At 43.3% G+C, this 23,434-nt stretch overlaps 4 protein-coding genes across 4 annotated transcripts in view; 2 read left to right on the top strand and 2 right to left on the bottom strand.

Annotated features, from left to right (window-relative positions):
• The window catches only part of LOC117898888 (zinc finger protein rotund), a 37,499-nt gene extending 33,418 nt beyond the window's left edge, over positions 1–4,081 (top strand). The window contains 3 exon segments of the mRNA XM_034808571.1: positions 1,901–2,978; positions 3,056–3,328; positions 3,331–4,081. Coding sequence (XP_034664462.1) covers positions 1,901–2,978; positions 3,056–3,328; positions 3,331–3,371 — 1,392 coding nt within the window. The 3' untranslated portion in view covers positions 3,372–4,081.
• Positions 4,082–4,339: 258 nt separating this feature from the next.
• LOC117898892 (modular serine protease-like) lies at positions 4,340–6,673 on the bottom strand. Its single transcript, XM_034808574.1, has 4 exons — positions 6,619–6,673; positions 6,148–6,445; positions 5,076–6,083; positions 4,340–5,023 (listed from the first exon to the last, which is right to left on the bottom strand). Exons 1-4 carry the CDS (start codon positions 6,656–6,658, stop codon positions 4,729–4,731), a joined length of 1,641 nt encoding a protein of 546 aa, XP_034664465.1. The 5' UTR covers positions 6,659–6,673; the 3' UTR covers positions 4,340–4,728.
• A 902-nt stretch (positions 6,674–7,575) lies between these two features.
• LOC117898893 (synaptotagmin-4) lies at positions 7,576–11,205 on the bottom strand. Its single transcript, XM_034808576.1, has 5 exons — positions 11,081–11,205; positions 10,336–10,446; positions 8,889–10,084; positions 8,730–8,804; positions 7,576–8,660 (listed from the first exon to the last, which is right to left on the bottom strand). The coding sequence occupies exons 2-5, from the start codon at positions 10,376–10,378 to the stop codon at positions 8,541–8,543; spliced, it is 1,434 nt and encodes a 477-aa protein (XP_034664467.1). The 5' UTR covers positions 10,379–10,446; positions 11,081–11,205; the 3' UTR covers positions 7,576–8,540.
• A 458-nt stretch (positions 11,206–11,663) lies between these two features.
• On the top strand, positions 11,664–23,427 carry LOC117898891 (glucose dehydrogenase [FAD, quinone]). The gene is given in 5 exon segments (XM_034808573.1): positions 11,664–12,032; positions 18,959–19,136; positions 19,210–19,330; positions 21,481–21,840; positions 21,843–23,427. Coding segments are annotated over 4 exon segments (1,836 nt in total). The 5' UTR covers positions 11,664–12,032; positions 18,959–18,968; the 3' UTR covers positions 23,030–23,427.
• The last annotated feature ends 7 nt before the right edge of the window (positions 23,428–23,434 follow it).

Raw genomic sequence — 23,434 nt, forward strand, 5'->3', positions numbered from 1 at the left:
GGATTCTTGGTGTTGGTGGCTTTTGGCTCGCTCTCCTACTTTTGACTCGGAAATTGTAAAGGGAGTTACATTTAAGATTTGTTATACAGAAACCATCATAATGCGCCGTTTCTTCTTTTTGCTTTTCTCTGGTTTTCGTGTGAGAGTGAGATAGCAAAGTAACTGTAAAAACAACACAAGACTGAGCTCTCTCGTTCTTCTTTCCTTATATGAGTGAATAGGAAAGACAATTGGATTCTTGGTGTTGGTGGATTATGACTCGCTCTCCTACTTGCAAATCGGATGTACATTTATTGTGTCTAGCACTTTGATTATCGGTCTCTGGAATTGTCAGTAAAAAGGGGGGTGATGAAGAAGATGCGTTGCTGAGTTTAGCTACTGCAAATTAATCATTCTGGCTATAATAATGGTCCAATCGGATCCCAATTGGTGATCTGATAGATATGGTCATTCCCTACGGAATGGCGTTTTTAGTTTTCTGCTATCTTCAAAATTGTCGATTTGGGAGGTTTCCCCCCTTTTGCGGAGGCGGAAGGGGGCGTGGCTCATTTTTGAAATACACTGGTTTCAGTGTGAGCATACAGCAGTCTGGAGCCAAAATTTGGTGGCTCTAGCCACTCTGAGAACTAGCCGACAAACAAGACGGACAGACGGACAGACGGACGGACGGACAGACAGACATGGCTCAATCGACTCGGCTATTGATGCTGATCAAGAATATATATACTTTATGGGGTCGGAAACGTTTCCTTCTGTGCGTTACATACATTCACTTTGTGCACAAATACAATATACCCTATTTACTCTTCGAGTACCGGGTATAAAAATGCTTCGATATGAAGTATACTAAAAATGTTACAACTGTTTAAAGTGAAATCTTTTTGCAGTTATCATAAGTGATTAGACAATTAATTAAAAAGACATCAGTTTCAACCAAAAGAAAAGTGATCAAATAAGAAGTGAAATGGAAGGACGTCTAATAGAATATCGGCCCATTGGAGGGGGCCTCGATTACCATCACAATTCCCCGCTAATTGGGGAGATACCACCCGCTGGCGGAGACTACTCTCATGCGGTTCATAGATCCATTGATCATCTGCGAAACAGTTTGAATGAGCGCGTGGCCTTGGGGCCACTTAGCGTGTTCTCCAATACGGCCGACTTGAGGAGCTCCGTTCTCAGCTATAGCCAACAGCCACACCAGCCCCACCATCAACCTCCACCGCAGCAGCAGCAGCAGCACCAGCAACAACACCAGCAGCAACAGCATCAATACCACCTGAGCGGTGGTGGAGTGGAGCCACTGGTGCAGCAGCCAAAACCGAGCATAACCACTTTGGAGAGCAGTGGTGTGCCCTCCTCCGCAGTGACGGGCTCCAACAGCCAAAAGCACGTGAACGATGCCGTCGTGAGCAGCAGCAGCGGTGGCGGAAGCTCCACGGCCACTGGGAGTGCTCCCACGGGATCCACACGTGGTCGCAAGTCCCGCATCTATCCCAATCCGAATCAACACATCATCGTGACCAGCAATAGTGTGGACAATGGCGGCATCCGGATGCAGAATGCTACCATCAATGAGAGGAATGGTCAGAACACAGGCGGCGTGCCAGTGGCAGGAGTGGCAGGAGTGGCAGGAGTTCCTGGAGCACCAGTCATAAGCGGAGGAGGAGTTGTACCCACAGGTACGGCTCCTGGTAATGGCATCTCCTCCTCCACCAGTTCGCCTCATCATATGACGCAAATGGATGTGAAGGATACGAAGGTGATGGGAGGGAAAAACCCTATTTTAAATAGGGATTTTCGAGTATTAAGAATTTAAACTCTCCAGCAAACAGCAACAATATTCCCTGACTCTGCTATCATTTCCCCATAACTTAACCTTTTTCACTGATTTTTACAGATCTTCAGCTCCAAGGCGGATCTACAGCTGCACACGCAGATTCATATGAGGGAGGCCAAGCCGTACAAGTGCACCCAGTGCTCAAAGGCCTTTGCCAACTCGTCGTATCTGTCGCAGCACACGCGAATCCATTTGGGCATCAAGCCGTACCGTTGCGAGATCTGTCAGCGAAAGTTCACCCAATTGTCGCACCTGCAGCAGCACATACGGACCCACACGGGCGACAAGCCGTACAAGTGCCGGCATCCCGGCTGCCAGAAGGCTTTCTCCCAGCTCTCCAATCTGCAGTCGCACTCGCGCTGCCATCAGACGGACAAGCCGTTTAAGTGCAACTCCTGCTACAAGTGCTTCTCGGACGAGCCCTCGCTGCTGGAGCACATACCCAAGCACAAGGAGTCCAAGCATCTGAAGACGCACATTTGCCAGTACTGCGGCAAGTCGTACACCCAGGAGACCTACCTGACGAAGCACATGCAGAAGCATGCGGAGCGCACCGACAAAAGGCCACCGATTGTGCCGGGAAGTGCAGCAGCCATTGCTGCCGCAGCTGCTGCAGCCGCCGCGGGCAGCTCAGGAGCGGGATCTTCGGGGCCGCCAACGGCCAGCAATCCTGCCCAGCACCAACGCAATAATTTGGGACTGCCACCGGTTTCGATAGCTCCCAGCGAGAGCAGCTACTGGCCAAAGGTGAGTCCTGACTCGGCCGCCGCTGCCAATGCCATGGAAGTGATGCACCAGCAGCAACAGCAGCAGCAGCAACAACAACAGCAACAGCAGCAGCAGCAGCAACAACAGCAGCAGCAGCAACAGCAACAACAGCAGCAGCAGCATCAGACGCATCACCATCATCCGCAGCACGGAGTTCCACCGCAGCAACATGTCCCGCCACAACAACAGCAGCAACAGCAACAGCCCCCGCACCATCATCATCCGCAGCAGCAGCAGCAGCCGCCACCGCAGCACAGCATGGAGGGGCACTATGTCCAGCCGACGGCACCAAACAGTGCCCAAAGCAATGGCCATGGACCAGAGTTGCAGCCGCATCATCGCATGCCCGACCCGGTGAGGGAGGATATAGGTAAGTCCCACAGTCTTCTTTCTTAACTGGGATTTCTTGAAAGCATTCCATCATACATTTCTCTTTGTTGCAAACAGTGTCCACACCCAGTGCTGTGGGTCCATATGATGCAGCATCCCTAACGAAATCCACCAGCAATTCGGCCTTTACGCCGATCAACTCAATGCCGCCGCACTTGAACTCGCTGAGCCACCATCCGATGGCCCAGCGACCCTATCTCTACGATGCCATCAGTTTCCCCAATAAGAATGTCAACCAGAACAATGCGAATGCGTTCCCCAACCAGCTGATCTCGCTGCATCAGATCCGCAACTATGCGCACCAGCCGGCGGGTCTGATGGCTGGGGAGCATCTTTGGGCGTGAGTGTGGGTCCGGGCAAGGAGAAAGGGTAGCTAGGGTCCTACTTTTAAGTTTGGTAATTATCCACATTGCTATCATTAATTGTATCATTTGACGAGGCGTGCATTCCTGTACAGTATTAATTTGTAGCTTAGCTTACATCTACATCTAAATAGATCTTATGTTTTGTTTAAGTTTCAGTTTGGGATAAGCACACACTGTAAATGGCCAACGATACGTATTCTTGTTTGAATAACACCGTCCATACCTAAGTTTATACAATGTCCCGACTCTGAAAACGATGTACACATGTGGACCCTGAATCCTTTAAACCATCCAAATCTTGGTTCTCTTTCCCACAGACAAACCTCGTCGTTTGCAGAACTTGTAAATACTTTAAAGAATTGAAGGGAAATGTATTTATATTCGAATGCACAAACGGATCTCGCAGTCTTGAATCAAATAGAAGCTGCAAACTAAAACCGATATATATGTACATATATATAGAACCTAAAGGATACTTATTCCAAAACGTAATTTACATTCAAATATAGTACTATACATAAATATATATTTGTTTAGGTGTATCCGTGTATTGAATACAGAAAGATTTCTGAAAGAAACCTTTCCTACAGACATACGAGTACATACATACATACACATGTATGTAAGTATATAAGAGCACAGAAAACAACACACAAATTCACGAAAATCAAACGTGTTTACAACTATAGATGGAACTATGCGATAGATACAAGAAACAGAAACTATTTTGAAAGAACTAATACATTTTCTAATTATATGTTGGCAATTGCAAAAAGAAAATAGAGATGTTGTAATACTTTTTGGAAAGACTGAAGTGATCAAAATTAAAAGAAGAAAACCAACCCCAAAACCACATAGATGCGAGAGAAGATTACATTTTAAAGAACGTTTTTACAGCAGTTACTAAGCAAACTGAATGTGTCCTATAAATTTTCATACTAAATGGCAGAGAACAAAACTAAAAGCTAAATCTAAAGTACGAGTATAGCAACATCAAATGTAATGTATTATTAATATTAAATAAAGTAATTGTAATTTAAATTTAAAATTAAATTTAACAACAAATAACCTATAATAGATAGTGTTTAACTCCAGAATGCAATCTCAATGTAATGAATGGATCCAGGCAGCAGCAAAGTGAATAGCGAATTGAAATTGGAACTATTAATTAAATAGAAACATTAAACATTTTTGTGGCATTCCGATCGGTGAATAGTGAATGATGACCGATGGGTACCCAATACAAATGCCTAAACATACATACAATACACGAGTATAATTGTCAATAGTAGGTGTGTGTTTCCTTCTGTTGAATGTACATTGATTTCTGATTAACCACGAAAACGCAACCCATAATAAAGTGAATTAAATGTTTCCACTCTCTTGGCACTTGGCTATATCATTTCGTATGGGTTCGATGAAGGCACTGATGTGATACTTATCCGTTTGGCTGGCATATATCTGTGCAAGTTCGTATCGATTGGATTTTTGGAGCTGTACGATTGGCTTCCCCACTGGAACGTCAGAGAAATCTCCATTGGTCTGCCATTTTCTGGGCACATCGTTAGTCAGACAAATGGGACGCACTCGCACATTAAACTCCAGGGGTTGGATCAAGTGCACTAAAGCCAAGGCACTAACTGCTCTCCCATTACTGCGCCTGAAAGATCAGAGAGTTACAAGTCATTCAATCAAAGGTTCTCCTCTCCTACGTGACATTGTGTATGTAAGACACGTTGTGCAGCTTGTAGCCATGCTCCTCGTTTGCCCAGAAGGTAGTCCCGTACACCTGGCCCTCGGCCACTGCATAGAGTACTGGCTCTGTGGATGGAGCACCTTTGATCGGTTTGTTTCTAAAGCATTGTTCCGATGTCACCAGTACGTAATGTGACAAAATTGTGGCCACGCATCGATACTCATAGAAAGGCTCACGGCTGCGCTGAAAAATGCTAGCCATCCATGGGTCGGATTTCTGCTCGTGTTCCTGGTCTTTCAATTTCCACACACCACAGATGGGTTCGCATTTGGGCAGCTCCTCCTCCACGACCCAATTGCCATTGCCTTGGCACACTTGCACACCGGGCTTCTCATGCGCCTCATAACCTGAGGCGCAGGTCACCACCATTTGGGTATCCATTGGCAGCAAGGCCTGATCACAGTCAATAAGGCGTCCTTGGTGGGTACACTGCCCCTTGTGCAGGATAGTGCCTGTGTGTTGGCACTGGGGCACGCATTTAGCCAGCTCGTATCGCCAGATATCGCCATCGCAAATGTTCTTTGGTTCACCGATCAGACCATGCCCGTGGCCACAACTGAGAGTCACAACGGCCTGGTCACGCACCGTCGCATTGCTGCGGTAGGTGGTGCTGCCTACATAGTTCTCCGCAATCAGGGCTCCCGATGGATCCTCTAGCCTGCAATGCCTCACCTCCCAGACCTGTGATTTTGCCTGCGGACTGTCAGCTACTAGCGGTGGATGTTGACCCATAGTGTGGAGGCATATGCCAGGCAGCTCATCAGAGCCATCAAAGCAATCTGGAATGTGGTTGCACAAGGCAGCGGCACTTATGCAACCCCCATAGAGGCACCTGAATGCTGGATACGGACAGTCGATGGTGGCACACAGAGTGATATTCTCATCCCGGCCATCCTTACAATCGATCTGGCCATCACACACCTGACTCCACTCCAAGCACATCTCCTCGCAATTGAATTGGTCACTGAAATCATTCATAATTAGATTTTTGTTTTGCCGCACGCGTATAGACCCCCAAACCGACTCACTCGCAGTCTCCCTGTAAGTCATCGTACAGTTGGTACCACATGTCTGTATCCTCCTCGCAAGTCAATTTATTTTCATCGCTGGAATCCCAGCAGTCAATGGTATTATCACATTTTCTCGTTGCTTCCAAGCAGCCGCCGTAAGTACAACGGAAGAAATGCTCCTCATTGCATGTTCTGTTGTAGCAAAGCTCAAACATTTCGTCGCTTTTATCCACGCAGTCAATAATTCCATTGCATATCTGAGTGTCCCGCAAGGGTACTTTAGTTTTTGTGATGCATTGAAAACCGAGCGTCAATCCTTGAAAGAAAAAGAATATAACATAATTTCCTTCGTTGAAAACTCCCCTCTACCAATGGCAATTATTTAAGTACATATTTGCCAGCTGCCATTAACCACATAATGATAACCTTTGGTATTCAAGAAGACAACTCAAGATGTTCATAAACACTTTCCAATATTCCAGGCCTTACCTAACAAACACATAAATGCCAAAACTTTGATCAATGTCATGGCAGAAATCTCAGATATCGTAGCTTTATCTAAAATAAATGCTATAAAAAATCAACAGGCAATAATATTGCCTATTATTGGACCGATCAAGACGGTAGCTAAAAGCGAACTGATAAGAAGAGATGAGAACGCGTCTTGAAATGGAATCTGTTTGTTATCAGTAGAGAAAATGCATATGTACATATGTATAGCATGTATAATATATGCTCCCAAACATATAAATCATTGGTAAATGGGAAAATACCTGAACTGATTACAATACGCAACTCAATTGTAGTTTGTATAATATGTTTTTTATTTACTGAAATTAACCATTTGATGTTTGTTTTGCTTACAATTACTATTACATATAATGTAGAATTATACACATTTCATATATAAGTTGGTGTGTTCCATGACATATGAATTGGTTAATGCCACCATTAATTATTGTTTTCTTTTCCCGTTTAGACGAATTGAAGTTTTGAATGGACACAAAGTTTGAGTTGTATGAATATCTTTATGTATACGAGAATGGGATATCGTAATTGTGGTTTCATGCTCTAACATTCATCTTACAAAATAGACGTAGAAGCGCAGCCTGATGTCTGTAAAGATCTATTTATTATAGGTAGTATTATTTCATAATTTGCATTCAGTACGCTGGATAATGTGTGAGTGAGAGTCTGTTGCATTTTCTTCAAGCTATGCTTTTTCATCTTTTGTGTATGTGCGATGGGATCATTATAAATAATGCCACTAGATACACATTCGAGTGATTATTGAGTTCGGTTTTGTTGAGCTATTCGTGGATTGTGTACTCTAGAGTACATATGTAGGTTATAAGTATATTTTTGCTTCTACATGTCCTATGTTTTTTGCTTAAAATATTGTATCGTAATATGTTGTTGGTTTCTCTTTGTGAATTTCCTTCGATTTTTGTTTGTTGTGGGTGTGTGGATTTTTGTATCTTTTTGGTGCCAAGCATTCAGCTGCGTGTTCGTCTCTAGATTCAATTAGGTTTCATCATCTATTTTAATCATTAATCTTTTCATTTGTTACGAATATGTACGTATAAATTGTTAAGCAGTAAGCATTTTTTCTTGGATCTACCATCTGGACACACTTCGAGAGCTTTCTGTCAGTGCATTGCTGATTTTTGCTGTGTGCTTCGGATCATTTTTTCTTTACAATTGAACAGAAAGCCGGCAAAAAAAAGAACAGTGAGAACAAAACACAAAGATTTATGCTTAAGAGTTAGGGGTATTATATCATAAATATATTATACATATGTATATGCCTGGGTTTAATATTTCTTAGCATGAAAATCAAATTTAGTTGCTCAATGCAAATGTCTTCATGGTGGGCACATTTAATGGGTATTCTTCATTTGATTGATATGGAAAACAATAGCAAGGAATCGAGGTTTACAAAGCGGTGAGTTCGTGTTCTATACAGCAACATAACCGGTGTCCATTATACGTAGGTTAACCTGTTTCCTTCATATATATATATTTATTACGATGTCCTGGAAATATCTTACAGTTACATGCATTTTTATGTCCTAAACATTTTCTAATACATTTAATTTACTTAGGAGCTTTGGGCTTTGGGCTTTGGTAATATTATAATTCCGCTCCATCTCTTCTTGGGTGTATGCCTTGCATACAAACTTAAGCGACTTGAAGGGAACAAAATTCGTAACAAAAAAAAAGAGAATATATAAAATTATACGCTATATAGAAAACGAATCATAAATGAATAGCCAACGAGCTCATACTCATGAATCGTATGACTCTCGCCTCCGTTTTCCCTGCTTCTCCTCACTTCTCTACTCCGAAAGTGGCGCCAGCGCCGGGGCTGCACTCGTTTCAGGCTGGGTGGTTGGTTGCACGCATCTCATTTACTCATTCAGTTTGTGCCACTCGGCAATCTGACGGCGTGGGGAATTGCACACCTCGTTCCAGTGGTTCAGGGCTGTGCTGCTGGATGTGGGTCCACCCAACTCCAGGCGACCAATGACCTAAACAATGCCAACAACCAACCAATTAGTGTGACATTAGTCAGTGACTAACCTTAACCCTGAACTTACCTCATTCTTGGTCACGCGATCCCAGTCAAGTAGCATCAGCTCCAATGAGACGCCCTCCAGACTGGCGCCAGTGCCCTGGAATGTCAACAAAAATACATAAACATATTTAGAGTAGAGTAAAACTCTCCCCTCCCCATTTGGGTGTATTTTCTGACTCACCTCTGCAGCGGGAATATCAAATGCGAAACTCTCATTGAATACTGGACTTAGAGTGCGCTTCTTCACGTGCGTCTTCTTCTTGGCAATGCGCTGACCATTATACAATAGATAGATCTTCACATAGGGATCTGCCAGACCTGTGACATCCATGCGTGGCAAATTCCGGGCCTTGAGCAACACCACAGTCAGACGTCCAGCAGCCGGCTGCCAGCAGAGAGAGATCAAGAGCTCGCCTCGTCCCTGGGCACGTATCTTCAAGCTGCGCGGCTGGATCTCCTTGCTGATAGAGAGGGCCTCCTTGGAAATGTCACCGATCTCAATGGAGGTCAAGGGGCAGACCACCTCGCCAATCACATCGTCCCGCGAATACCGATCGAAGCTAAGTATGACAAAGTGCAGCGACATGTTCTGCAGATCATTGATGTTCAGGCCGTAGAAGGTAAAGTCCTCGTCGTACACTGGATTCCGCGTATTGCGCACCACGCGGGTCTTCACCTTGTGCTGCTTGTCGGGCAACAGTTGCAGCTTCACATAGGGATCGGTGGCCGCCTGTGTGCGTCCGTTCATGCCAGTGGGTATGTCGCCAGTGCCCCCCGATCCGCCCTTGCAGGGCAATCCACGGCAGCGAATGATCGAGACCATCAGGGCATTCCTTTCGGCCAGATAGCGTAACTTGAAGTATATGGTTCCCAGTTTTCCATACTGATCGGTCACCACCAGCTCTTTTCCGTTGGTCAGTGCCTGGTCGTCCAAAGTGATTGTCACATTCCCATTGGCAATGGTCTCCACCGGCGAGTGGTGATGATTGTGGAGCGACTGCTTCATCCCGTTCCCATCCACAACCGTTAGCTTGTTTCCCATCTGCTGCTGTTGCTGCTGTTGGTCCTGCTGCATGGGTACTTCATCCTCCTCGGTGTATTTCATATTCGGTGGTGCGATAGGTGAAGTCGACTGGTCCTGCATGGGAGAGAGCAAACCCATCTGCTTGCCGTTCGTTGGCGATGGAGACTTCTTCAGATAATGTGGTGGCTGGCCGCTGGGCGAACGAACTGCAGTCGGCCGTCGGGTCGGTTGAAATGGGAACGAGGCATCATGATGGTTCTGCTTCTTGTTCCGAATGCGCATCTGTTTGGCACAGATGCAGGCCACCGACGACAGGACTGCAGCTGCCGTCAGTCCCAATATGGCGGGCACAACTACAAGAAAATAAAACAAAAAAGTTAGAAAAGAAATTAGAGAAATACTACACCTACACATATATGAGTGCCAACAGAAAACCCAACAAAAATGGTTACATCAACCAAGTTTCCTCCCTTTCCCTTCCTCATTTAATTATTCATTACAATCGAAAAAGTTGTCAAAAACATCACACAACTCTTAAAGGAACTTGGGTAATGAGAAGCTTTGAAAGGAAACCCCACAAATAAAGTTGCAATATGTTACTTACTTGTGTCCATCATGCTGACATCTGGTATATACTCTTCAGCCATTTTTAATGGATTCGGGTTCGGCTTGAGCCTCTCTCAGATTGTTCTTCCTTCTGGAAGTTCCTGCGTAGCTGTGTGGAATAACAATTAGTCACAATTTGTTAGAAGAAAAGTTCAGTAAGAAAACTTTTTTGTATGGACTGGCTTTAAGTGTTTCTCTTGCAACTTTCTGTGGCACGTGAAAATTTTTCGTACATCGATTTTGCGCACAAATGTATGCTCTTTTCATCGGCAGTAGGTGGCTAGCAGCTGCCAGGTATAGCTGATGATGGTTGGGTTTTGTTGTTATTTGCATTACTTGAGAGAGAGAAACCGAGAGAGTGGGAGAAGATGCCCTCCCCACCATACACACACGCGTTATATGGGTGCTCTCGTCTGGGCCTGGGGGTGCACGCATGAATCATCACAGCCCCCGCAAAACTTGTATGCGAAATTCGTTACTCACTGGGTTTTACTTTTTCTTCGTATTTTGTATAAGTCAAGATTAATTTCAATAATTTTCTTATGGAAAATCACATTTAAAGTTATATTCCATTAACGTTAATACCATATATTGATGCACACCAAGAATTTTCTTATCTATTTGTTTTTCTTCAAAGCATACATGCATCTTCTTTTCTACAGCTTCCCTTTACTTTTTGGTAGCTTTCAACTCTTAAATAGGAAGTGTTTATCATCTAGTATTATTTTATTTTATTATCTTACTTTTTTATCAAAACCTTTGCAAATATTTTAACACTTTCAATGTCCCAGCTTGGCGAAAACAACAATACTGCAGCGTAGTTCCACACAGAGGTAATTTACTTTGCCTCTGTTAGGTCCGCTTGGAAATCGTTAAACCGGCGCAGGCGCTCTCCGCGGAGTGAGGGCTTTTTGTGTGGGTTGTGTGCTGTATCTGAGAGCGAGGGTTGAAGAAACCTGTGACGTCTTAGAGCCACATGGGGGTGACTGACATTATGATGAGTTTTACAACACTACCAAAGCTGTATGAGTCATCAAATAACAATGCTTTTAAATGAGAATTCTTGGATAAATTATATTCACTGTATTTTAGAGAATTTTAATGAGTTTTCTAGAATATAATGAAGTCTCTCTCAACTCAACTCTCATTTCAAATTCTATAAAGCTAAACTTAACGAAAGAGCGCGCTAGCAAGCTTGCTATCGAGGTTTAAGCTTTCGTTTCGTCAAATGTAACCTTCGTTAAGACCAAAGCTCGCCGCAGTGGCGCGCGGCTTTTGGAAAGCTTAAAAAGCCTCGCACTCGCCGGCCAGAGGCTGAGTCGGTAACGGTCTGCGTCTGCGCGCAGTTCAAAACAGGTTAAAACGAGACCCAGTGCTAAAAAGAAGAGGGAATACTAAAAAACCCTAGAAGGCAACCCAACAAATCCGTTGTACTCGTGAGTGTCTTTGTGTTGTGTCCGAGAAAAGATAAAGAAACATAAAAGAAAAAAAAACTGCAACAAGAAACGTTTAAATAAATTGTTCACAGTTGTGCATTTTTTACGAGTCGAGTCGAACAGTTCGTTTTTATCATCTCCATGCCATTGAGCCATTGAGCAATTTGCTGAGAGGCATTTCTGTTTTCAATAAGGAATAAATAATTAAATTTTTCCAAAAATTAACAAACTGAAAAGGAAACCCGAACCGACATAGACCGACCGTAAGTTGATGCAATCGCCTGGAACCTGAGTTTTTCTTTTATTTCGCTGATTTTCTGCTGTGTTTCGGCCATGTCCGTTTTAGGCATTGAGGAAGCTCAACGAAAACTGTTTTGGACAGCCTCTTGGACTGCTGGAAATTTTACCATTGTCATAAGTCCAAGAAACGGAACTTCAGCAGAGAGTTTGTTGGTCTTCTGATGCCTCATGGCGATAAATTGAGTTGCATTTTTTGTATTACTTTTTTTTTGCAATAGCTCCAATTCCAATTCGATTCGTTTTGTTTGCCGTCTGTATAGGTCTCACGATTTTTCTGCCTCTAGACACGTTTCTAATTTTAGTTACTGGTTTCTTTTTCCACACACATCAAATCGGTCACCCATTGTCTGGCTTTGCCTTCCATATGATCACTAATCTGTTCGATTTTTGTGCTCAATTACATGGCGTATTATTCGTACTGTGCCTCTTTGTTTCTCTGTGCCACAGCCTCACTTATTAGGGTGTTTCACGTAGCCAGTTCATTAAACGATCATTACAGTGTAATAGGAAATTAGCCCGGTTTCGTCGCCCCACCACAAAACCAGCCTCTGTTTTATTTCCACCTCATTTGTATTCGACGGAAGCCCGCGTATTACGCTTATATATGGTGGGTAAAATTCACTTTTGAATAAAAATGAATGGAAATATCCGTTATTAGCTGGCTTTTCTTTTCCAAGTCCATCAATGGAGGAAATCAGCTTAGATTTTCTAAGAGTTTTTAAACTTAAGTAAAGTTGGTCCATTGATTATGAGGTGAAAAGGCGACCAAAATCTTTATAAATGTATTCATGAATTATTTATATTACAGGAAATGAATGCATATTATCTCTGAGGCCAAGAAATGTTATCCCTAACATGACTTTCGAATATACAAATATTTTCTACCAAGACTCACATTAGGGTCAAAATTTGTTGCAAATAAATAAACAACAACATTTTGGTCAGAAGGCTATCAAAATATTTCCACAAAAAGTGATTCCCAAAAACCCTAAGAAATTACAAACACTCTCAAAAAATACCACGAAAATGTAATGCTGAATAGTCTTCCAATATTTATACAAATATATTGGTCATATTAAGATGACATTTTCCTGAAAAGTGATTCCCAAATACCCAAGGAACTTAGTAATACTCGTTTTATAGAATATTAAAGTATGATAACGAAATGCTAATATTTCTTCATAATCTAATGACCAGTCAAGCAAAGAAAGTGCCAAAAACTCACCTAATCTGTCAGCTGATTAAAGCCCAAAGTAAAAGCAATCAAAGCTCAAACAATAAATTCAGCAAAATCAAAAAGAATTTCACATTAACATTCGCTTTGCTCTGATTTTATGCATGAACTCATTAAAACCAAAAAGAGGCATTCGAAAGGCATGCGTCTGCTGTGTAGATGCTTTTTTTTTCGATTTGCATATCAAAATTGGATGTACATTTGGGGGAGATCTTTTTATTTGTTGCTTATTTTCTACCATAACAAATTTTGTACTTTTATTGTTGAGTGCAAAATTAAAGTAGACGGCGATGATCCATCAAAATTTGTATTGAGGGCAAACAGTGGCCAACGAGCATTTCAATAAAAAGTTATTGATATTTGTTGCCACGGAGGGGGGTTTCGGTGGGGCCATTGGCAATGGATATAAGTGAACATGAAGAGCAGAGTGCTTTGACCGGCTGACACCCACGCCCAGGAGACCCCGCAGCGCTTTCTTTTCTGTGGCACATGAAAAAACCTCAAAAACGCCAACGAAAACTATTTGCACACGAGCGGGGACTTGCTCCATAGCTGAAGTCATGTTCAAATGTCAGCAACAGATAAAAATTTGTATGTCTCCATGTTTTGGGAGCGTGCTGTCGCCGCTATGTCGCATCTCGATCGGGGGCTCCAGCTACAGCTCCAGCTCTCTAACCGTCTGGAATACAACGGACACAAAATGGGTAGAAAAAAGTTGCCTTTTGTTGCTCCTCTTCAAAGACATCGATTGACTTTTGCTGCCTGTTGTTTGTTGTTTGTTATTTTGTTGTTTTGCTCCCTTTTTTGGTTTTTGGCCATTCGTTCATTCATTCAATCTGCAGCATGTGGCGATGTGGCGAGTAGTGTGTTCGGTTCCCCTTCGCTGCCTTTTACTTGCCTCCTTTTGTGTGCCTCCTATATGTGTCCGATCTGTTGCTTGGCCTCTCCTCTGCCATTTGCCATTTAAATGTTTTTGTACTTTTATTTGTTAACAATTCGTTATGGCACATTTGCAGGCCAAAAGACAGCCGTTGGAACGTGACGTTGACAATGCTTGAAATGGGACAAATTTTCATAAGAAATTGATTAGCATATTGACGATCTATCCTATTGACTATCCTATTGCACCACAGCTGAAGCGAGTAACCATCTCTGATCATTATGGAGAATCCACAAAGCCAGCCCCTAAGGTGTCGGCTATCCTTGCGAAAAGCGTGAGAAATTTTGGCAAAACATCAATTACGGCAGCGGCGACCACAAAACCCTGTTAACAAATTCACTCATTTAGCAATGAAACTAAAAGTGTTGTTACTGTCCCGAATGGCCCCGCAGAGATCGCAGAGACTCATGGAATGGCAGGCAACCCAGTTGACAGGCAGCTCCCGAACAACATCGTTGACTGGGCTTTGCATCCGCCTCGGGGGCCACCAAAGAGATGCTGTAGCTGCGACTGTGGCTGCTGCTGCTGCTGCTGTTACTGTTGGTGATTTTTTTCTTACCTTATCCAGCACGTAACCAGCGATCAATCAAGGCACAAAGCCTCATCTGGAGAGTCTTTGACAATCGCCCGAATGATGCGCACACCGCAATTGCAGAATTTCACTTGAAACTTAATTGTGTGGCTGTGGCCACGTAATTGGCCAACGCCAAGGGTATTACATGCAGAGTTGCCGCAACTCGGTTTTTGGTTTTTGTTTCTTTGGCGAAATGCAACAAAATGTTGTAAATATTCAATCACGTAGTTCGTGCAACATAGGATCCACACAAACAAAAAACATACAAAATTTAAATAAATTATGTAAAGCAGTTTGGTGTTTCTATTTTATGTTGTTGCTGCTGCTTTCGAAATTTTCTACAAAAATTGTAGCCACTGCTTGGTATTGGGGTATTTCCGTTTCTGTTTCTGGGAGAGTGGAAATATCCATTGAAAATCGTGCCGGTCAATGCCATCTAAATAAATGATAATGCGCAATTATCTGGAAAAATAAATAAAAATACAATTACCAATCAATGCAGATGTACACGAGATCCGTTTTTATTGTTTTTCTCCATCGAGTTTTATTGATCTTAATCAGGTATTGAAATGGAATTACCGAACAATGAAGCTTTAGACAATCAATAGACGGGGAAATAGCACATGTGGATTGCTAGAATTTAGCCAATAAATAACTTGGAAGTCTCTACAAAATTAAAGCCCATCATTGTTGGCCATAAAGCATCAAGCAAAGTGCATTAACCAAATATTGCCATTATGAGGCATGCGACGATGAGGCAAAAACCAGCAACAGATTCTCACACAACACAAAACATTCGCACATTGTTGATGGCGCGTTGACGGAGACAAAAAGACTACAAGAAAAACTAAAGAAAAACTACAAGAAAAGACCAAAGTGGGTTTGCTGCAGTTTGGGCAGTAGTAGATTTAGCTGCTTTGCTGTTTTGTTGCATTTCTATTTGCCGCCACGCGCATGACGAATGAAAGTGAAAATAGGAAGTCAAGAGATGGCCAAAGAGCCATGAGAGACCGGCAATGGTTGCAGAGGCAGCAGCAGCAACGGCGGGAACAACCAAATGCAACATCAGCCTCAGACTTTGAGTCAGACATTGGCCAAGTTGGCCAGAAATAGACACAGACAGACATTGCGAGTCAGTTTCCTCTCTGCCTATTGCCAATGCAATTGCCGCCGTCGACAGTTGCAGGTTGCACGCTGTAGTTGCAACTTGGGGCTGCAACTGGAGCTCCACACTCTTTTGATTTCTTGGCCAATTTTCTAATGGTCAGAGCACACTGTGAACACTGCGTAACATCAATATTGTGTTTGCATTTGCAGCCTCGTTATCCTCTCCATGGGGCACCCGAGGACGGATGGATGGATGGTGCTGTTGTTGTTGCTGGTGTTAATTTATTGCCGCACTCTGTGAAAGACCGGCGGCAACATGTTGCACCTACGATTTCGGACGTGTTTCGCTTTATTTATGAACTTTTTCCACCACCTCAAAATCTATTTACATTCTTTTTACCCGTTTTTGCATTCGGCTCTTTTCGTTAATATATTCATACGCATTGCCAGAGCTCTTGTCAATTTGATGCCCGATCGTGAAAGACCTTATTTTACGGTCTGTGTTTTATTTTATCTCTCTATTGGTTTTTCTCCCTCTCTCTCTCACGTTTTTGCTGCTTCTCTTGTGCGCAGTGTTTACAGTTAAGATTTTGATGGAAAAAAGCTGATCAAAAGCTATACAAAAATCAGATCAAAACCCGTTCCAGTTCATAGCTGGAGGTCCATTGGCCAAATGAATGACTACAATTTGCCGCAATGTGTTTGAGCATTAAATTTGTTATAGTTTTTATCCAGTTTTGAGCAGAGGGGAAGTTGCGAATTGCTGGTCTCCAAATTGACTCCAAATTAGATGTGAAATTTCTTGAGATTATGTGAATTATTTAGTGACGCTTTTAAATCTCAATTTAATTGAATAATGGATGGCTGCCAATGAAGTTCTTTAAAGTAATGACGTGAATGTCTCACAGCTTTCGAGTTTGATGGGGAAGCTATTATTATTATGACAGGTGGTAGGAAGCCCGCCCCACACCTAAGATCTCACCCCTCCAAAGCGGCAGATAGTTGGCCCTTACACAATCCCCGCACTATAATCACATGGTTTTATGTGGCGCCTTTGTCATGGCACGCATAAATTGCATTACTTTATGATTATTATTCTAATAAATGCACAGTTCCCACATTAATAAGCGCCCTCCACTCCTCTCAGAAACCAAAGCTAAACATATGGCAAAGAAGGTACCAAACCAACTCTGTCTGTGGTATTGTTCACACCCCTCAGCACAAAACCGACTGCCTGACTGACTGACTGATTGACTAACTGATTGACTGCTTGGCTGACTGACTGGCAGCTCAAAGAAACCTTCAACTGCAATGGCAGCAATGAAGACAATGCCAAGCGATATCAATACAAAAACCACAAGAAGACAACTGCAACTCCGATTATAATCGACATGCGGGCAACGCATCGCATCAGTGCACAAGATATTATGTACATCCGATCAAGTTGTTAATACAAAACAAGGTGTTCATAATTATGAAAAGAAAAACAACTCACAGATAACATTGTTGTCAAAAAGGAAGTGTGAATAGGCCAACGAAGAGACACAAAAAGTGTCATTAATAAATTGAATAATTACTCGCATTTTCCCACCAGCATTTGCTTAGGATTTCCCCAAGTTTTCCATAGATTTCCATGCCCCAAAACTGAGGCAAAAACTTGTCCCGAACAACTTTTAATTTTCTGACTGCTGCACGACTTTTGCACGCGTTTTTCTTTGGCTTTTGTGAAGTTCGCCTGTACTTGGTTTTTCTTAGCCAGCCTGGAAAACTTGTTGCGAGGTCAACTGCCTTTCTGCCTCTTTCTGCCCAAGTTGCGTATGAACTCTGGCTGTAGTTTGCCTTTGCTATGGCTTTTGCTTTACTTTCATGACATCCTTCAACTTTAAAACAAGAAAGACACCAAAAACCCATTCAAATTGAATGAAAAATCGTGTTTCAAATGTCAAATGCGAACACCAAAACCAAAAACAAAACAGACGAACTGTAGCAATTGTAGCGTGATCTTCTCTGTTGATTCTCTGCCTCTGCCTCTGACTTTTTGGTTTCATTTTCAGTTTCGGTCTTTTGGCTTTTTGTTTTCCACTTTTGGTTTTGTTGCAAATTGCAATTTGATTGCTCTAAGTCTCGATATAATTGGGGTCAAAAACGTTGTCAGCATCATCCCAAAAATGTGTTGATTTGTGGGTTGGTATTTCATGCGATACTACAAATTTGTCTAATTATCATGCCTGGAAACGGTGTGTGTGGCCTGACACATTGAGCAACTTTATCAGTCGCCCAAAACTCTCACTTAAAAATCACTCAAATCTCACCCGCCCAGAGGTCATCTCATCCGCGCTGCTAGCAGCAAAAACCCTTGCAAATGACATAATTATAATGGACATTACTCAATCTCTCATTGCTTCTGTTTTGGGCAGCAAAAGAGTACGAGTAATTTTGAAATTTCAAATAGGAAAAGAGAAGCGCCAGAGCCCCTCGTGCGGGGCTAAGGTCATGTGAAACTATGCAGCTGACTGAACAAAAGCCAACAGCTAAGACCCAACCAAGATGATGAGCTATGTCTGGCTTGGCCTTTTGGTAATTGCCAACGCGGCCGCTGCTGCTGCTGCTTCTGATGCTTGCGGCAGTTGCCGTTTGTTTTTGCCAAATGCCCAGCGCTATCAGAAAAGTATCTTTTGCTGATTTTAATTCCGTTTTATTCAACTTTTGTTTTACTTGTTCGACTGCGACGACGCCCATTGTCTGCCACGGTTGGTACTTTTATTAATTGCAGTGCTGGAGCATTACTTAGATGATTTTTGGTCTTTGTCCTCCATGCCCCTTGGATCGGCAAGGTTAAACAGAAGTTTTGGAATTTGGAATTTGGAATTATATTTATGATTTTGCCCTTTGGCTTTGTGTTTAATCAACTGGAAATTATTGAAACAAACCAAAAAGATTCATTTAAATATTGAATTATAATTTTAAGCAGATTATTTCTCAAGATCGTTAATTAAATCATTCGTTTTCTGCTCTCTCCATTCCACACAGCCTTATCACAATGTCCACCAGTCCATCCTCCTGCGATTGTTTGGTGGGGGTGCCCACGGGCCCTACCCTCGCCTCCACCTGCGGCGGCAGCGCCTTCATGCTCTTCATGGGCCTTCTCGAGGTCTTCATACGCTCCCAATGCGATCTGGAGGATCCATGCGGACGGGCCAGCACGCGGGTAAGCCAATCAAATCCATATATGGTCAAGACGTGTGGCTAACCAGATCACATTCAATCCGTTTTGTTGGCAGTTTCGATCGGAGCCGGACTACGAGTACGATTTCATTGTCATTGGCGGCGGCTCTGCTGGCTCTGTGGTTGCCTCACGTCTCTCCGAGGTGCCCCAGTGGAAGGTGTTGCTGATCGAAGCCGGTAAGCTGTGTTTCGTGTCGTGTGTGCTGCATGCAACATGTTGCCAGCCACTTGTGCACACTGCAGTGTGCTCACGGGCAATTAGATGCACGGTTATGTGGCATTTGTTTAGAAGTAATTGAAGCCTAACAGCAGCAGCTAAGACTTGGGCAACCGCAACTCTGCCACGAGCATTATGTAAACTAAACGAGCGGCTGCCACTGCCACCTAGAGCAGCCGTTCCCTTGCTGCCCCAAGGCAGTGCACTCCCCATGCAAATGTCTTCTTTCTATGTAGGATTGGTCTTGCTGCATGCCCCCTACAATGCCTCATGGGGGTTTCTTACGTTCCGCTTGACTTCATTTGTTTTGCATTGGAATCATTGTTTGCTTTTTTGCCTTACATTTTTTTATGAATGAATTATAATGCATCAACAATGCGGTGGAACGAGTGTGTGTGATATTTTATGCAGGGCATTCACTTTTCCTTAATTAGAAACAAATATGCGGTAAACTCTGCTGAAGAGGCTTTTTAGCACTGAATAATTTTACATTAAATTTGCTAAATTGAAAACAGGATTAATAGTACCAGTTATTAGGAGTTAGCATTAGGGAATCATTTAAATCATTTATGGAATGCTTTTAGGAAACCAATTTTTTCACACAAAATCTAACCATTAGTCTAGCAAATCTTCTTTTAAAACATTTAAAATGTCTCTATTTTGCGTAGAGCCTAAACACAAAAAAGCACTCATTAATCATCATAATTTTTCACCATTCATCACTAATAACTTAATTAGTTATTCATGTCTCTAGAAAATCACTTAATACCTCTCTCCAGCGCTGGGAAAACATTCTCATAAATCCCACTAGACTTGCCTTATCAGCCATTCTTCTCTTCGCTTGGCTTACTTTGTGGGTTACACCGTACTTTTCAATTTTATTTATTGTACGTGACAACTTTTATGCCCAGTCACTAATTACACTAATTGCATAATGAAACCCTCGAGAAAAGAGAAACATTTTCAAAGTTGTCAATGCGTTGGCGTTACCTTATACAATGATTGCCCGCCAGGCCCAGGCTGAAGTGCAATTAGTTGTGGCCATTACTGGGCTTATTGTCTCGAAAAAATATACTTTAAAAAGTCAAAAACTCATATTCATCCCAAGTATGGTTTAATCTTGGTTGACATTAGACATGCAATTCATCATCAAATGTTTAGTCAATGTCAAAATAAATGCCGGAAAGAGCTACAAACTAAGCAAGTTCTTGGCTTTAAGAGATTTGCATTAACTAATAGAAATGACCCTCAATTGTGATGGCTAATGGCTTAATTGTGTGCAGAGTTTGTGTTCTGAGTCTTTGGTTTTAATATCTTAAATTAAACTCACGATACGTTGATTTCTGGCTTTTAAAAATTGCACAAAAACCAATCTGCCAAAAAAAAAACATTTCTGATTAGATTAAATATGGCAAATATATATTTGTTCGGTGTTGAAAGTCAATGTTAATGGTTTATGTTACCGCCAATCATTTGTTACTTTCTTATACAAAAAAAATCACCAAGTTGTTCAGCAATCGAAAGTTAACTGAATTTCTAAAGACCATATTTATTTGAAGATGTTTTTACCTTGTTTATTGTCTTTGGGCGGTTATATACCCAGCTAATTAGAATGCGTCTTGCGACGGTGCTAATTGTTGTCTCTTATTTCTTATTTCGTTTGCATTTTGCGGCGTAGAACAAGTTATGAACAATGTGGGGATCATATATAACGCTAATACTCAATGAATCAGAGCTGGTATTGTTTTTTGTTGCTATTTTGTTGAATTTCTTTGGCCTGTGAGCGATTTTTGCGGCTACAACTTTCGGCTCCCACGCTGTGGTTAAAACAATCAAAGATTCCATCTGTGATTGGATTTAATTAATTACGAGTCGTGGACTCTTCGAAACGGAAATTCTTCGAGTAGAATGCTGATTGGAGCAATACAAATTATAATCGATTACCCAGGGGTTAAGCGAAAGCGTGCCTCAGATGTTGCAAGCATCTAATTGAGATGCCACCCAGATGCAGAAGGCTATTGAAATTTGGGCTTTAAATGGGTGGATAATCATCCACCGGTTTCTGGCTGCTCACGACTCAAACACATTCCTATTATTCGTTTCATTTCAGGTGGCGACGAACCGGTGGGTGCACAGATCCCCTCCATGTTCCTGAATTTCATTGGCAGTGACATTGACTATCGCTACAACACGGAGCCCGAGCGGATGGCCTGCCTGTCCTCCATGGAGCAGCGCTGCTACTGGCCCCGTGGCAAGGTCCTGGGTGGCACTTCGGTGATGAATGGCATGATGTACATACGCGGCAATCGCGAGGACTACGACGATTGGGCCGCACAGGGAAATCCGGGCTGGAGTTACCAGGATGTGCTGCCGTTCTTCAAGAAATCAGAGGACAATCTCGAACTGGATGCCGTGGGCACAGAATTTCATGCCAAGGGTGGTCTGCTGCCCGTGGGCAAGTTCCCCTACAATCCCCACTGTCTTATGCCCTGCTGAAGGCCGGCGAGGAGATGGGCTTCGCGGTGCAGGATCTAAACGGACAGAACTCGACAGGCTTCATGATTGCCCAGATGACGGCTAGGAATGGCATTCGCTACAGCTCTGCCAGGGCTTTTCTGAGACCCGCACGCATGCGCAACAATCTGCACATATTGCTGAACACCACCGTGACCAAGGTGCTCATCCATCCGGGCACCAAGAACGTTGTGGGCGTGGAAGTCAGCGATCAGTTTGGCAGCATGCGCAAGATCCTTGTCAAGAAGGAAGTGATCGTCAGTGGTGGTGCTGTCAACTCCCCACAGATTCTGCTGCTGAGTGGCGTCGGACCCAAGGAGGATCTGCAAAAGGTGAATGTCCGTCCAGTCCATCATCTGCCAGGCGTGGGCAAGAACCTCCACAATCATGTGGCTTACTTCACGAACTTCTTCATCGATGATGCGGACACGGCGCCCCTCAACTGGGCCACGGCCATGGAGTACTTGCTCTTCCGCGATGGCCTGATGTCGGGCACTGGCATTTCCGATGTCACCGCAAAAATGGCCACCCGCTGGGCCGATCGCCCCAATCTGCCCGATCTGCAGCTCTACTTTGGCGGCTACTTGGCCAGCTGTGCCCGCACCGGACAGGTAGGCGAGCTGCTCTCGAACAACTCCCGATCCATACAGATATTCCCGGCTGTACTCAATCCCAAGTCCCGTGGTTACATTACCCTGCGCTCGGCCGATCCCCTGGATCCCCCACGCATCTTTGCCAACTATCTGACGGATGAGCGTGATGTCAAGACCCTGGTGGAGGGCATTAAAATCGCCATAAGGCTATCTCAGACCTCGCCCCTGAAGCAGTATGGCATGAGGCTGGACAAGACCGTCGTGAAGGGCTGTGAGTCGCACACCTTCGGTAGCGATTCCTACTGGGAGTGCGCGGTCCGTCAGAACACCGGGCCGGAGAATCATCAGGCGGGCTCCTGCAAAATGGGTCCCTCCCAGGATCCCATGGCGGTGGTCAATCACGAGCTGAGAGTCCATGGTGTGCGCGGGCTGCGTGTGATGGACACCAGCATTATGCCCAAGGTGACGGCGGGCAATACCCATGCACCGGCCGTGATGATTGCCGAGAAGGGCGCCTATCTGCTGAAGCGTGCCTGGGGCGCCAAGGTCTGACGTGTGGATGCGACGTGGACGTTGCATAGAGTAATTTAATCAAATTCCAACGAAAATTACTACAAATTCAAATTTAAGCGAAAATTATTATTAAGGAAAAAACTCAACATTTTTCTCTACTAATTTTAAAACCTTTTTGGCCTGATCCGATACGATCTGAACCCATTCAACTCCAACTCTAAGCACTCTGCGTTGCGCAATCTACGACTCCGACATTGACTCTCGATAAGTTTAACCGTTTAACAGTATCAACCTACTATTATTTAAACTAATTCTTGTGAAAACCAACCCATTGAAATATCCAAATTTCCAATATGGGTCTCTCTCTCTCTCTCTCTGTTTCTATATAATACTTGTATTTATTGTTCGATTAAAGTGCAACAACTATTTAGTTTAAATACTTAA

Source organism: Drosophila subobscura, chromosome O (genome assembly GCF_008121235.1).
Source record: "Drosophila subobscura isolate 14011-0131.10 chromosome O, UCBerk_Dsub_1.0, whole genome shotgun sequence".
NCBI classification, from domain to species: domain Eukaryota; kingdom Metazoa; phylum Arthropoda; class Insecta; order Diptera; family Drosophilidae; genus Drosophila; species Drosophila subobscura.